Source organism: Nymphalis io, chromosome 21 (assembly GCF_905147045.1).
Source record: "Nymphalis io chromosome 21, ilAglIoxx1.1, whole genome shotgun sequence".
NCBI lineage: Eukaryota > Metazoa > Arthropoda > Insecta > Lepidoptera > Nymphalidae > Nymphalis > Nymphalis io.
This window is the reverse complement of record NC_065908.1, coordinates 4613619-4629784: the sequence shown is the minus strand read 5'-3', so window position 1 is coordinate 4629784 and position 16166 is coordinate 4613619. Positions and strand designations below refer to the sequence as shown.

Sequence of the window (16166 nt, the reverse complement as noted above, 5' to 3'; positions counted from 1 at the left end):
GAGCAAGTTTTTTGTCAATAGAATAAAAAATAATTTAAAGCCCGTCGCGTCTTATCTACACAAAGCTAACGATCACATAACCCTTAACTGAGCGGGGTCAATCAAAGCGTAACCTTTACAGAGCCCTCATTGAAAGCGTCGCATTGTAAGTATGGATATCTCGATATTCTATCGATACAAATGAAAACGATGTACCGACGTACAAAGAAATCACATTAAATATGTTTGTAACAAGAGACGTAGTAGATTTTTTACCGGTACATATGTCTTTTAAGCTCTATTTTCAATAAAGAAAATTGGTATGATACAAATGTACACTGGTGGTAGGGCTTTGTGCAAGCTCGTCTGGGTAGGTACCACCCACTCATCAAATATTCTACCGCAAAACAGCAATACTTGATATTGTTGTGTTCCGGTTTGAAGGGTGAGTGAGCCAGTGTAATTACAGGCACAAGGGACATAAAATCCTAGTTCCCAAGGTTGGTGGCGCATTGGCTATAAGCGATGGTTGACATTTCTTACAATGCCAATGTCTAAGGGCGTTTGGTGACCACTTACCATCAGGTGGCCCATATGGTCGTCCACCTTCCTATTCTATAAGAAAAAAAAATGTGCTGAATGAATATGTTTCTGTGTCCACCTTAAGTTGATGCAGTATTATTTAATGATGATATTGTGTCTTACAGAATTAAGTATATACTTCGTTCGTAGTGACGTGTTGCATGAAGTTTTACCACATGTGTAATTATATATATATTTAATATTAATTATGATCATTGCAAAAAAATTAAGGTACATAATGTTACTTAATTTTTCTTACGTAAAATGAAAAATAAATGAAACGTAACAAAATGAACCTTATTGCCAAGGTGTAAGACATACAGTTAGTTACTTAGTTTTCTTCGTTTTTTTTTCAGAATTATTATATATTTACTTTAGATACGCGTTCTGAACGTGATCAAACATTTGAATATCACTAAATGAAAACGTTTTATTTAATAAACATTGCTTTCGCTTTCTATAGCGGCGACATTGTTTCGTTACAATGGCCTCCGTTACAAAAATACTACTTGTTTTAATAGTATACATTTTACGTGCTATTCATTGGCTATACCTGCCTCGTTGTAGAGGATAGCTAATATTGCAAAACGAGGTACCGATTTCAAATTTCAGTTCAAGATGTATTTTATTTTGGTTTTGTTTGAAATGAAAATAAAACGATGAAGTGGCAAGTGATGCTGTGGCTTGGATCTCAGGTGGAGACGTCAGTATTGCGCCTGAACTCTCTCCATTAAGGGTACTTACTCGGCAATTTTGATGTTTTTTTTTCTTGAAATAGGAACCTTCGCGGACCTATGCAGAATAACTCTCCAAAGTATCATCACAATTGGATGAATGGTTTAGGAAAGCATAGAGGACAAACATAAAAAGATTATTTCCTATTTGTACAGAAGAATAGTAATTAATGTCTTTACATATTTCTTAAGATTTTTTAATAAATTACCTGTTACATTACCTGGTATAATAACCTGATGTGTTCCTAACTGTCTCAGTCTTGCTGTAACTTTTTTCTTTTTTTAAATAAAACCTTAGTTTATTTGTTATCGAGTCACGGTTACAGCGGTGATTAAAATTAAGTCAAAAAACATTGTTTTACTACTGATTTTGCTTATAATTTATGGCGTACTAAATATATATATTTTTTATATATATACGTTAATACAGAAGTGAATTAAGATTCACTATGATTAATTAATTAAGATTAAAGATAACAGGTTCAAATCCTAGCAACACTGAATTTTCGTGTGTTTTTGTTTTACCACGAGCTCGGTAGTGAAGAAGGCCATCGTGAGCAAACCTACATGTGTCAGATAAAATAATAAAGAAACATTTTGAATGTTACAAAATATTTATACAATTATTTATGTATACGAGACGTCATTCTAGTATACGTTTTTTTATATATGTATTTCAATTAATATTTCGCTTAATGACGTCATGTATAATGCCAAAACATAAGTTACGTAAAGCAAATATGAACTGAAAACGTATCCCTGTTATTAAACACATATAATATCTGCTAGCAGTGTACGGGGTATTCCTGTAATCCTTCTGTCCCAATAACAAGCCCTGGAATTACGACATTACGTTACGACAAAAGAGAGCGAAGTTACGCGCACCATGTATATTACAATTGTACGTTGCAGGCTGAAGCGTTTTTATTTGATTGCTTATTTAGTATTGTATTAAAATCGTTCAATTTTTATCGTTTTGTATTAATTTTAGATAATAACAAATAATCTTAATATACACTCTAGTACTTGTTTAGAAAATAATTTTGCATTAGAAACTGAAGTATGCTACGTTCCACGAAAGTGAATTTTACTAATCCACGCGAGTTAAACCGCGCGAATCTGCTAGTTTTATTATAAATTCGATTTATACTTATATGCTTCATTAAACGTTTGACGACTACAGATCTCCATATGTTATATGGCCTATAGATTAAAAACTTTTCTAAAGAAGACATTTAAAAAGAAATAAATCTTACACCACACGCCACAATCATAAGGGAAGATCACACAGCGTAACACACTTAGGTCTAAATTGCTCTGTTCACGCGTCGCCGTCACAACGTTTAAGATAATTATCGTAAACTACCTAAAACGAGCTTTTTACTCGTCTTCTGTCAAATCAAATTCGTATTTGGTATGGCTCGTTTAGAAGATTCTAACTCTGAACCTCCGTCTTTAACTGCTTTTATTACGCTAAAATATCTAATTATTCTTAGTAAAATGTCATTCAATATATTTAAGGAATGCTGCTAGCATTCTTGCAACCATTCCACGCGGTCACGATTGGTACAGTAGCTATATATTTAATGTAATTAATTCTGTAATAAATATAAAAGTAATATTAAAAAAATTGTAACACCTTTAATTACATTCAGAAATTCTTGACCTTTTAATATGATGGCAATATCAAAAAGCTTAGATAAAGAAATACCATGTTATGTAATGAAATACGTAGGCTCCTCGCATTTTATCGACGCGGAAAACGAAATTATCGTCTGATGTAAAAAATTATGCAACATTTCTGCGTTATTTCCCTTGGAAGTTGTAGGATTTAATTAAAATGGAATTGTCCTCACAAATGTCAAGAGCAGACTTTCGAAAATGTAACACATCTCACTGCAATGAGCTCAAAGTTGTGTATCTATTTAGTGAGAGAAATTTTGTTTATAGCTTGAAAAATATATATATTTTTTATTAATAGCATAAATTGGCGAACGATCAAAGGTATAGACATTGTAGTCATTGCATATATTACTTTTATTGTTTGCTAGCGATTGGTATTTCCCATTGTACCACAATATTGTACCACAATATTGTGGTACAATGGGAAACTTTTCTCAATAGCAGTTAAGCTATTTTTAAACTATTAACTTGTATTTAAATAAAGAAGAAAAAGTATTTATTGAGTTGTGAGATAGATGTGAAGAAATTTCTAATAAAGTAAACAACCACGTCTGGTTTCTTGTGATTGAACTGAAATGAATATCTTTTCACACATAAAAAGCTATAAAATTCTGCCGATAAATTAAACCGCTCTCAAAGAAAACCAGATGTTAAAATCTCGAAGCAGAAAATAAAACAATGTCCACAAACGATTGAAATATAGCCTCTTATAAACAAAAACTCTTGATTTATTGCAAACAAAATCTTTTACCAAACTTAGAAATTAAAAAAATCCTATCACTCATCACAGTCAGTATCATCTAAACATCTTGATATTCTTTACGGTGATGTTTCCCAACGTGTTTATCTGAATGGTATTTCATCTGTTAATACTTTACATTTGTAAACTTAACTTTTACAACTCTAAAAGTGGACGTATATACGTTTCCCTTGGCTCTTAATGCGACCATTAAAACTACCGTGCGTTATTGCAGCTCCTATTTTCAGCTGCTGACTTTATTGCTGTTATAACGCTTCCAAAACACGTTTACTTAAGTGTCTTAACGTTTTTTATGGGACTAGACCGGCCCTTAAGTTGTAATAACGTTTTCTATTGTAACCTTAAACCCTTGTAAGAAGTAAATTAAATTCTTCATTAACATCTCTATATAAACATTCCTTGCGTAAGTTTTGGTATTGAAGTATTCTATGATGAAATCAGTTTTTTTTTATTTGTCGTTAAAAGTTAGCTAGAATTGATTATAACTGAAATAATGTATTGTAAACTAATACTATAAAGTTTTAACAGGATAGAAAATGAAATACTTTTTTTTTCTTGTTGCAGAATTCCGAGATACAAAATGGAGACTCGAACGCTTTACTACATAGTAGCCTTCAGCCTGGGGCTATCGTTAGTCAATGCAGATTTCACTGCAAACTGTCCACAAGAATGCAAATGTGTCTGGGCGAGCGGAAACAAACAAGCTGACTGTTCACACTCGAACTTCCATGACATACCCAAAACATTAAGCACAGAGATTCAGATACTAGACCTAACTAATAACGAACTATACGAAGTCACGAGGCACGCTTTTGAGGATGTCCGATTAATAAATCTAAAGAAACTTATATTAAAAGAATGTAAGTTAATAACGATACATAAAAATGGACTAAGCGGTCTCGCGATTATGATCGAACTAGACTTATCGAAAAACGACCTTAAAACGTTACACGCGGAAACTTTTAAGGAAACATCAAAAATAAGGTGGATCTTGCTCAATGATAATCAAATAGAGAAGTTAGAAAATGGCCTATTTAATAATTTACCGTTCCTGCAAAAAGTCGATTTGAGCAACAACCATCTAGTACAAATAGGCGTAAAGACATTTATGAATGTGCCAAAACTTAATATCTTACGATTAGATGGTAATAAATTAGAACACCTTAAAATAGATACCCTGAGCGCTTTAACGTCGTTATCTAACCTCGACGTTCACGATAATCCCTGGAAATGTGATTGCTACTTACAACCTTTCAGAAATTGGGTCATTAGCAAAAATTTCTACACGTCACCTATATCATGTAGCGAACCGGCCAAAGTAAATGGGAAATTATGGAAGGAGCTAGATTCTAGTGATTTTGCTTGCAGGCCAAGTATAATTTATCCTTCAACTAAAACAACGTTGCGTTCATCAGATACAAATGTAACTCTTTCTTGCCAAGTTGATGGTAATCCTTTACCGGAAGTGAATTGGGTGTTAAATGCTCAAATTATTGATGGCACATACAGATATCAAGGTGAAATTAAATATTTTGTAACGCAGAGTAATTCAGAAAATAGTAAATGGGTAAATCTAACTATATTCGATGCTGGCAGCTCTGATAATGGAGAATATTTGTGTGTAGCAAAAAATGCTGGTGGCGTTGAAGAAAGGAGTTTGACGTTGGCTATAGCTCACGCTCCCCCTGGAATCGTTGCCCCTCCAGGAATGGACAACAATATGTTACCGGTTTTAATTGGAATATCCTGCACGGCAGCCATATTGCTAATAATTTTAGTAATACTCTGTTATTATTGCTGTCGGAGACGTGGTTCGGAGAAAAAGAAAGATAACGTTAATGGAGAGGCTCTGATTGAAGGGTCGGTTATACCAGAAATGGAGAAAAGTCTGATCACCGCCGTTAATCCAGTCACAAAGCCACCTAGAAGATACGACGCTCCTTTATCGATCACCAGCACTACTGAAATGTCGGAACTAAATAAGACATTACTTGATAATGATTCTGTTTTTGGTAAGTTGATTATTTTTAACTCTAAAATATAATAATAATGATAAAGATCTAATTTTACAATAATATAATAACTTTAATATGAAACTTTAATGTTATAACTTTTTATTATTACTATATTTATAGTATGAGTCACAGTCCTCCCAATGAATTTTAAGTTTATTTTCTAAAATTAATTTTCTCACCATGTTATATTTAGCGAAAGTTAAATGAATTCAAAAGATTTAGAATATACCTAACAAGAATTGATTATTCTTATTTATGGTATTACAGTACAATAGTTAACACATAACATACATAACTCATCAGAGATATATTTGATTTGAACTTATTCTTATACGCAATATTTTCTTTTGTTTTAGCTCACAATGATGACGAAAAGAGATCGCTAGACTTTGATCAGCATACAAAAAGATCACAAGACGCTCTGAACGTAGAGTATGGTCGTACGGACGGGCGTGCGTATCCGCCAGACCTTTTATCTTTCCCAGCGAGAGCTGCTCAAATTTCTCCTGCAGCCAGCAATGCATCAACAGTTCCAGATACAAGCAGACTACAAATAAACCCAGTTAGCCCAATCCACTCCCCTATTTACGGTATGACCACCAATCAAAATCTCTTCAGAACTTTACCGTATTCGCGATCACAATCACCCTTTACAGCACCAATTACACCACCGGTAGTAACACCAAGGCAAGGATACGTTACAATACCAAGAAGACCTAGGGTACCATCATGGTCTAGCACAGCCAGTACACAAATACTGCCTAGCGCCGAAGCACAAGAACCACTTTATGATAATTTGGGCTTAAGGACAACTGCAGACGGAAGTTCTGTTCTTTCATTAAATAAAGCTGGATTAGAACAACAATTTTCACCGATGAGAAATAGACCTCTTCCAGCAACACCTACTGTGTACCCTAATCCACATCCTCCAGTTTACTACGCACCTATAGAAGAACAAGAACCTGCTCCTTCGCCTGTACCACCTCCATTTACTCCCACTCGAAACAGCATCAGTTCTCAATTATCCAATCAACTCTCCACGCCAGGTCCACAAGAACCGGTGAACCAAAGAATGAGTTGGACAGCAAAAAACACATCAACCCCACAAACTGAGCCTAGAAAGCAGTTAGTCAACGTCATGGATAATAGGAACGCGGACGCTCAGTCGCAAATTTCCGACAACAGTACACTTAGTCGCAAAGGTAAACCAGAAACAGGTTCGCTAAGAAGAAATCCAAGATCGGAAAAAGATGAGGTAGGCTCTCCATCTAGAGATGACCCAAGAAAGAACGAGAGCAATGTATCATTGAATCAATCCGGCACTATGGGAAGAAGTGGTAAAATTCCTCCTAGACCACCGCCAAAGCCTAAAAAGAAACCTACCACCGAAGTGAACCCGAACGAACCCCTCTTCGAAGATGAAGGCGAAGATGGCACAGAAGTGTAGTAAACTCGAAACGGACTGAACAAACAGTGCCAACGAGCTTTTAGTGATACGTCACAGTGAAGTGTTATCAGTGAACGATGAAAGTGCAACCGGATCATTATTTTGCGGTGCTCGTGTAAATATCTCGTGCTAGATTTTTTACTAATGCGTACAATTGCATTATGGACCATTTCGCGATGACGTCATAAGTATAGCGTAACAGCCATGATTAAGTTATAACGTTTGAGAACAAAAAACATGCGTTATATTTTAAGTATTTATTATGTGTGGTTATAATTTTAAGACAATGAAACGGTAGCTTTTCGATTCGCTTGCCATTTGTAGGGCCGTCTGTTCATCGACTATCAAGACTGATTATCCTAAATTTATTCTCGCATTCGACATTCCTGTTTCGTATTAATTCCACGTTATACCTTTATATCATGCACTTTCGAATGAAACGTCATTAAAACTAAAATTTAATAGATGAAAGGCGTAATGGGTTAGCTTTTCAACTGTTGATCGTGTCAATAGTTTCTAAAAGCGTTTATTTGATCCTTCGCTTTCATTTCCCGATAAATTCACACGAGTTCGAAATTAAAAATAAAATTAGTACCTACCCCTTATCGAAATTTGTGAACAGCTATTTTATTAATGGCGAAAGGTTTCGAAAATTTCTAATTGTGTGGATATTTTTTATTTCACTTACATATACATTCATACTTCTGAAATATTTAACTTAATTTCTAAGTTAATATAATTTTAGTTGTTAGCTCTTTTTAAGACTGTGTATTTTGTCAGCAAATATGTTAATGTGAAATGTTTTATTTTAAAATGTCAATTTTTTAAACCATTTGACAATATGTATTTTCAGCATAAATGTAATCAAAATTTTTAAGGAACATTTCATTTTGTAAATAGTGGCCAAAAACAATTGTCATCAATTTCTAATCTATCTCTTAATACAGATCAGATGTCTCGAAAAAGTCTTTTAATAATGATTTAAACCATTCCAATCAGTGATTACAATTAGGATTCTGTATCAGTAGCTTTCAACGAATGATTCTAAACTGAATAGGAAAAATAGTTCCTAAAAGAGTTTTGTTGATTACGAGTCGATTTGCACCAATTTTAATTATCAAAATCGTCATTAGAATAAGGCCTTATATTGTAAATATGGATAAGATATATTCGACAATGAATTGATCAATATATATATCTATAGACGTAACCAGAAAAAAAATATTATACATGTTGCGTGAATATTCGTGTAAACAAATTATTTTAATTGAACATTAAAAAATGTTATAACACTCTTGTATTGTATTGTGGTGCACATCGACGTTACGTTATGACATTAGCTTATATTTTAGTTACTGGTGCTTATTTTTGTAATGTTTTTTTTTTTTTATTAAACTTATTTATTATGTTTTTAATCGAATGTACTGGATAAGAATTACATGTACGTATTATTATGTCATATTGTGCTTAGTGTTTAAGTGCTGCCGATTGTTTCGCACGAAAATGACATTATACAGCGTGATATAATATTCTTAGCGTACTTGAAATAAACAAAATGTTCATCTCAATAGTGACTTTGAATATAGGAACGGTTGGAATTAAATCGAGTTCGATTGATTTTATACTTTTGATGTATTTTATTGGTGATTGCGAATTTAAAACATTTTAAAATTCGTATAAATAATTTGTTTGTAAACAATGGTTTTATATTTCACAGTTTACAACGCCGTTTTTAATATGTATGAGCTTTGTCAAGCATACAAAAAATAAATCGTTTAAATATACTTTCGAAAATTAAAAAACTATTAGCTTTTGTGGTCAATTATACGGCATGATTATTTTAGAACGGAAAGTACAAGAAGTATGGTTTTCACAATATTTACTGTAAACATTTGTTTTTATATAGGTGTAAGCGCTACATGTACATATTATGAACATTATTAAAACTGATTAAAGCTATATTTCAGTATATTTACTTTTTATTTCAACCTTACCTAACCTAAAAAAAGTAAAAAATATATAATAATGCTAATGATACTTTCTAATTTACTAATCATAATTAATCTTGTTGTTGTAGTTAACTAGTTACCATTAGCTAAAAATATACTGAATTAAACCTGCGTCTCTTTTATTAAATATATATTTATATAATATATATAATTTTATAAATTTGTATAAAAAATACACGTAGAATGCATATACACTAGCAGTAAAATGAGGACATCGTAGCCGCAGTCATCAGCAGGTATCCGCCATTTTGTGCCCAAGTATGTCTATGTATGTATGTGTGGTAGGTCTGTGAGGTAAATATGCGTAGATGACGATGACGATTTCAGATATTCTACCACAAAGCAGCAGAACTTAGTATTGTTGTGTTCCGGTTTGAAGAGTGTTAGTATGCAAGGTTGGTAGCGCATTGGCGATGTGAGCGATGGTTAACATTTACTATGCCAATGTCTATGGGCGTTGCTGACCACATACCATCAGATGGTCCATATGCTCGTTCGCCTACCTATTCTATAAAAAAAAAATGACGCACCGCGACCATGCAAAACCGGTAAACGCATACTTTCGCTCGCTCGTAGCGATACGTTTTCGTCCTGTTACTATTGTTTGCTAAATTTACTTTCTACCATATTGATTTTGTTACTCCTATATTTTGAAATCATTTTCTGACATTTCTAATATACATTCCTTATTATTATTGGATAAAATATATTAACGCTGGTATAGTAATGTTGTGGTATAAAATATGTATGATGAAACTGATTACAATGAACAATTTTAGATTACATTCGTTAATTTTAATATTAATTTATCGTACTTAAAATTAGTGGAAACTATATCGTTTGATGGTCCATTATTTATATGTGACAGAATTTGTCGGGCCGGTTGGCATGGTTGGTAGATACTCGCCTTTCACGCTGAAGGTTGTGGGTTCGATTCCCACCCAGGACAGACATTTATGTGTATAAACATGCCTGTTTGGCCTGAGTCTGGGTGTAATTATCCATATAAGTATGTATTTACAAAGGAAAAGTAGTATATGCCCTGCTTAGTTTGGGATGAGATGGCGGTATGTGAATAATGTCCCAGGATATTATTATTATACAGAATTTGATCAAGCACGAGAAAGTTCAATGAATAAATTATATGTAAGTAAATAATCAACTATCGGTTATTCTACTTCCGTACATAAATACTATGTATTGCAATGTTCCTGAGCCAGTTTGATTTAAAGCGCAACGGTCATAGTATTTTAGATATATATTAACAAAATACACAACATAATATAATCAGATATACTAACACCACTAGCAACCAATTAATAATGAGAATAACAAACAAACGAAACTTACCTCTTCATAATACAAATATGATTACAGTTAGGCTAAAAAAAGCTTTAAATTCTTGAACACTGCTGATAATCCAGCCCTGGACATTCATGGCTAAACTGTATGGGTTTTAAAAATACATTAAAACAATACCATGCTTAATACTTTAAAACAAAAAAATTTTTCTATTTTCTACTGTCTACTTAGTACTGTAACTGTGTAGTACTGTACTTATAACTATTAGGTACCTTTATTTTTGTATAACGATTGTGTAACTGTACTGTAATAAGTTATGTATATCAAATAAATAAATATCGACTAATAAAATTACAAAGTTGCAAAACTCAAAAAAAAACCCTAATGAATAACTCTGTCCCACTTACAAATACGAACTATAGAATCAATCGACATAAACATAACCGTGACAAATCCCTATAATCCTGACCTGACTACATAAATGAGCCCTTTCTTCACCGATTCATAAACCCTCCGGGGATGGGAAGAGGGGGTAATAAAGAAAAGGCGAGAAATGAACCGATGACCTAAATACAAGAGTCATAAACGCACTCCCATTGTGATTTTTACTGCCCAATACTTGCCTCATAAAATTTAAGACGTCAGGGATGGTATTTTTAATACATATATTTTTTATATTGATTTATCATTATTTTTCATCATAACATTATCATTAATACATAACAATGATTGAATGAGAAACTCAGTTTTGAATTTGGACCCCCATGAACTGCAGTCTGAGTTAACTATTACACGAACAAGATATTTTAAATATTAGTATACAGTAAAAAATATTTTTAATTTATTATATTATAAGTTACAATATTGTATAATTAAATTTTAGGCTAATATAATAACAAAAAAACCCTTAATTACTTTGTTAAGTATCTTAATTAAAAAATTAAATTAAAAAAGCAGATTTAATGTTTTAATAAACATTTTATGGCTATTAAAAAAAAAATATTTAATTTCTTTTTTGTTTAATATGGACATAGCATCTTTTTTTATTTAATCTTAGTTCAGAAATGATTCATCTGATGGCAAGGTGTCCACTGGTGTGACCACTTCACACATACACACTAAGGCTGGAAATTTAAAAATCATTTTTATACCGTCACCCTTGTCCCTTCAATGCACAAGGACGTGCCTGTAATTACAAGTGTTATAATTGTTGTTTAGTGATATAGTAAAATAACCATCACCTAATTACAAAAAAGGATGAATTATTAAAAAAAATAATAAAAATTATTGTTACGAAAAAGCATAATCTCTTTAAAAGATATAGCCAGACCAAATCGTTTATAAACTTCTAATGTTAGAACGAATGATGAGTGTGCGGTATCTACCAAGCCCTACCGGTAAATAAAAGTAACTTCTCATTAAACACATTACAGAGAAAGCGTCCAGTATATTTCAACGTACCAAATAAACTGAAGTGAATGACCTTTCGTTGCTTCCTGAACATGTTCAATCGAATAAATGTAAACACCAAAATAGATTCGTACTTCGTTCCCACTTTGTATATTTCAATGGTCAAGGAAAATCATCAGTCATACATATAATAAAAGAATAACTGAGTGACTGACATAACAAGGCATATTAATCGTTATTTAGTAAAATTAAAGAACCTTTTTACTAATATAATATACTAATACCCCATGTCGATTTCGTACGTGAAAAATTCATACAAAGTTATTTGCATTTAAAGTACAAATTTCCAAAAAATCCTTCGTAGCGTAACTTTTAATAAACCTGTTTCAAATGTTATGCTTTAATAGTCAGTCAAGACAAACGAATTTATAATTATAGATATAATTAAACGGATAAGTAACCGATATCCTCGATAGAATTACAAAGACACCACAGTGTATATTTCTTTAAGATAATGAATGAAAAGCAATATAGAAATACAGTTACGTAAACCAAAAAAACCTTCACATAATTAAAATAAAGAAAATATAAAAAGAACTAGACGCAAATTTCTTTAGAGACACAAATTAACTAAGTCAACAAAACCTTGTATATAACGCCATAGTATATGCCATTAGCATTATTATTTCACATGTTACTGAGTTGTGTTTTAAATTGAAGTTCCTTTATTCATTAGCATATAGTAATTTATCGATATGCGTTGGATTGTTTTCTTTTTATTAAAGTATTTGAATTAAAAACAGTGAAACTTCGAATAGCCGCTCGCTTGGTCTTGTTAGCTCGGAGTTCTAACCAAATATATGCTTGGAGTAAGTCTTACATTGGTTTCATAACATGAGCCACGTAGTAAGTATACTACGATTAGAACAACGATGAAAAAACATGCATAATATTTAATATTAACTAAATATTATTTACTTCTAATATTGAAGAGAAAATAAAATATCGAAATTTGCACAATATATTCAATAACATATGCAAGTTATATGTACTATTCTGTGCAAAGATAATTAAGGCTTGGAAAAGGCTGAGCCTACTAGCGTTAGCTATTTGGGAGGTCTACACAGCGGGCGACCCAGCAGCGAAAGCTGTAACCTATAATTTAAGAAATGTAATTTATAGATAATTAATATTATTATCAATTACTTCACGTGAAAATTAAACTTAATAAAATAAAACGTCTCTTTATAATTGCACTAAAATTATAAAACCGATGTTTCTGGCAACCCTGTACTGTTTATTTGTGTTTGGTTTTTTTTTCGTAACAAAAGCAATGTTTTAAAATGCTGCTACAGCCTCACTCTCGCAATGGTGTCGTTCTTTAATTGTATTATCGAGAGACATGGTACACGCAAGTAAATTTTTTTTTAAATAAAATATTGTACGCAATTTTATTAGAAAACAAAATTTATACGTTTCACTAAAAGTCATGTAACGCTTAGAAAAGTGACACTCGAATTGGGCTTCGAAATTTATCACACACCAAAGGAAGTCACATAAAAATAAAATCTTATCTTCTTTTATATAGTGTGTTTAAGACATGTCGCAAATACGACAAATAAATACTAGAATAAAAAAATCGTACTTTGTTATAAAGAATATAAAAAATACTTATATTTTTTAATATTGAAAATAGAACACAAAGACACATAATAATCATGTTTTATACGAGAATGTGGAACAACCATAATTCTTGCTCGAGTGATTGTGACAAAATGCAATTGGACACGGTTACTCTGGAATATTTTTTAAATTACGCTTTGTATTCTGAACATAAATAAACGACTTTAATATTCATTACTTATGACATTATTGCGCAAAAATGGCGTTTTGATAATAAACTAGAAATAATCCATTTTTATTTAATCTGTTAAGAAAACAAATAAATATATTCAAATTAGTATTTACTAGCAACACTATTCATTTCTAATAACAATGATGTACATTTTATTTTACAGAACAACAAACCAACTGAGTACGCACTCGAGGACTTAACTCGTAGCCTTTGAGGACCATCTCTTTTCTGCATCAACAGATCAACTCAAGACAAACAAATTTTATATAATTGCAATTTAAAACCAATGCGTCTTATAAAGTATATTAAAATCGGCTTTATAAATTTATTTACATACTTTGTTAGATGCATCTACGACTTGCAGACATGTCCAATTAGTTGTCAGCAGAGCCTGTAAATGTCTCATTGTTGAGACCTAAGAGAAAAGGTTATTTTAAAAAGATTTGGATTTCATTCGACCACGCCGTTGTCATGCTGTTTAGCACACTGGTTTGTGTACAACATAGATGCATTATCTCTTTTCTCACTATAGTAATTGATGTGATGGCAATCCCGTAACCCGGAGGGAGAAAACAGCTTTTCAAGGTAAGGATATTCAACATTACCAAAAACTCCTAACTCAAAACAAAAAAAATTCAACAACTTTTCATTCGAAAACCCGATATTTGAATTCCGGACCTCGAAATCTGCAAGCTATTGATCTAGGTTATGGAGTTAGTTAAAATTATAAATGAATAGTAAAAACAGATTTGATTTGAAGTTATTGCTTAAATATCAATATTTCTATTAACGGATTGTTATTATATAGTAAATAAACGGATGTAATGTAATGCTCTATTCAAAATTTTTCGACAGCTTGCAATCTTACTGGTGGTAGAGCTTTGTGCAAGCTCGTCTGGGTAGGTGCCACCCACTCATCAGATATTCTACCGCAAAACAGCAGTACTTGGTATTGTTGTGTTCCGGTTTGAAGGGTGAGTGAGCCAGTGTAATTACAGGCACAAGGAGCCAGTGTAATTACAGGACATAACATCTTAGTTCCCAAGGTTGGTGGCGCATTGGTGATGTAAGCGATGGTTAACATTTCTTACAATGCCAATGTCTAAGGGCGTTTGGTGACCACTTACCATCAGGTGGCCCATATGCTCGTCCGCCTTCCTATTCTATAAAAAAAAAAATCTCACTAGTTTTATTAAAATAACGGTGCATACCACTATCCGCAAACACACGTAACGCCTTACTTGTACATATACGATAATATTATAAATGTTAAAGTAACTCTGTATGTCTTGCGCTTTCATGGCAAACCACTGTTCTGAATTTGATATAATTTTATTATATATGAAGCAAGCTTGAACCCCAAGGAAGGAAAAAGGATATTTTTTATACCTAACACCGGGCCCCTCCTCTCTAACATGCGGGTGAATCTGCGGGCGACAACTGATAAGCAATAAAATTTACAAATTACCTTCAGATACTATATCTAAGATATCTCTTTGCAAAACATGCAATAAATAACTAAGTAAACACTTAAGTTCCAGAGAGTTAAAGAAAAATAAACTTAAGACTACTTCTTGGCTGATATTCTGATTTATGCTTAGTCAGTTAGAAGCTGTTTTCTACGAGGAATTAGATCTTTATTTGTTTGTTTGCTGCATATTTTGTAGTTGTAGTGAACAAACAAGTGTATTTTATAAATTACTTTCAAAATGCAATAAATTTATTCATTTTCTGCGCAATGTTGTTGTTTTTGTTATTCTTATTATTAAAATAAATAAAATTTCAAAAACATTTGAAGACAACCAAAAGAGCATTACTGATTAAATATTCTTTATTTAAGTCGTTCGATTAGAATTAATGTTAAGTTTATGCAATAGTCGGTCTATACAGTACGAACAAACTCGAAGTTCACCGCAGAAAACGGTCGTGAAATGTCAGAGAGTACCAGTACCAGTAACAGCCTCTGAATGTCCCACTGCTGGGCTAAGGCCTCCTCTCCATTGTTAAGAAAAAGGTTTTTCCACCACGCTGCTCCAATGTGGGTTGGTGGAATACACTTGTGGCAGAATTTCAGTAAAATTAGACACATGCAGTCACGATTTTTTCCTTCACTGTCCAGCACAAGATGAATTATAATCACAAAATAAGCATATGAAAATTCAGTGGTGCTTGGCCGGGTTTGAAACCACGACCATCAGTTAAAATCGTCACGCGCTCTTACCACTGGGCCATCTCGGCTTATTAGAGAGAGTATTATGCGACATTGATCGAAATAATTATAACATTTCAAGAATGCACGCATCAAAATAGTACATCACGATGAGTTGGTTGTCAAAATTTCACGAGTGAGTAATGAAGTGAGTTAGAGACGATCGACAGTTTACGTCATC

At 32.6% G+C, this 16166-nt stretch overlaps 2 protein-coding genes across 3 annotated transcripts in view; one reads left to right on the top strand and one right to left on the bottom strand.

Annotated features, from left to right (window-relative positions):
* Positions 1-9169, top strand: part of LOC126776767 (uncharacterized) — a 167163-nt gene extending 157994 nt beyond the window's left edge. For both annotated transcript variants that reach the window (XM_050499517.1, XM_050499516.1), the window contains 2 exons: positions 4303-5750; positions 6110-9169. In XM_050499517.1, the coding sequence (XP_050355474.1) occupies positions 4319-5750; positions 6110-7200 (2523 nt within the window). In that variant the 5' untranslated portion in view covers positions 4303-4318 and the 3' untranslated portion in view covers positions 7201-9169. The remainder of the gene's footprint in view (positions 1-4302; positions 5751-6109) is intronic.
* LOC126776810 (transcription factor Sox-6) overlaps positions 1-16166 on the bottom strand; it is a 488433-nt gene that overhangs the window by 38232 nt on the left and 434035 nt on the right. The window lies entirely within an intron of this gene.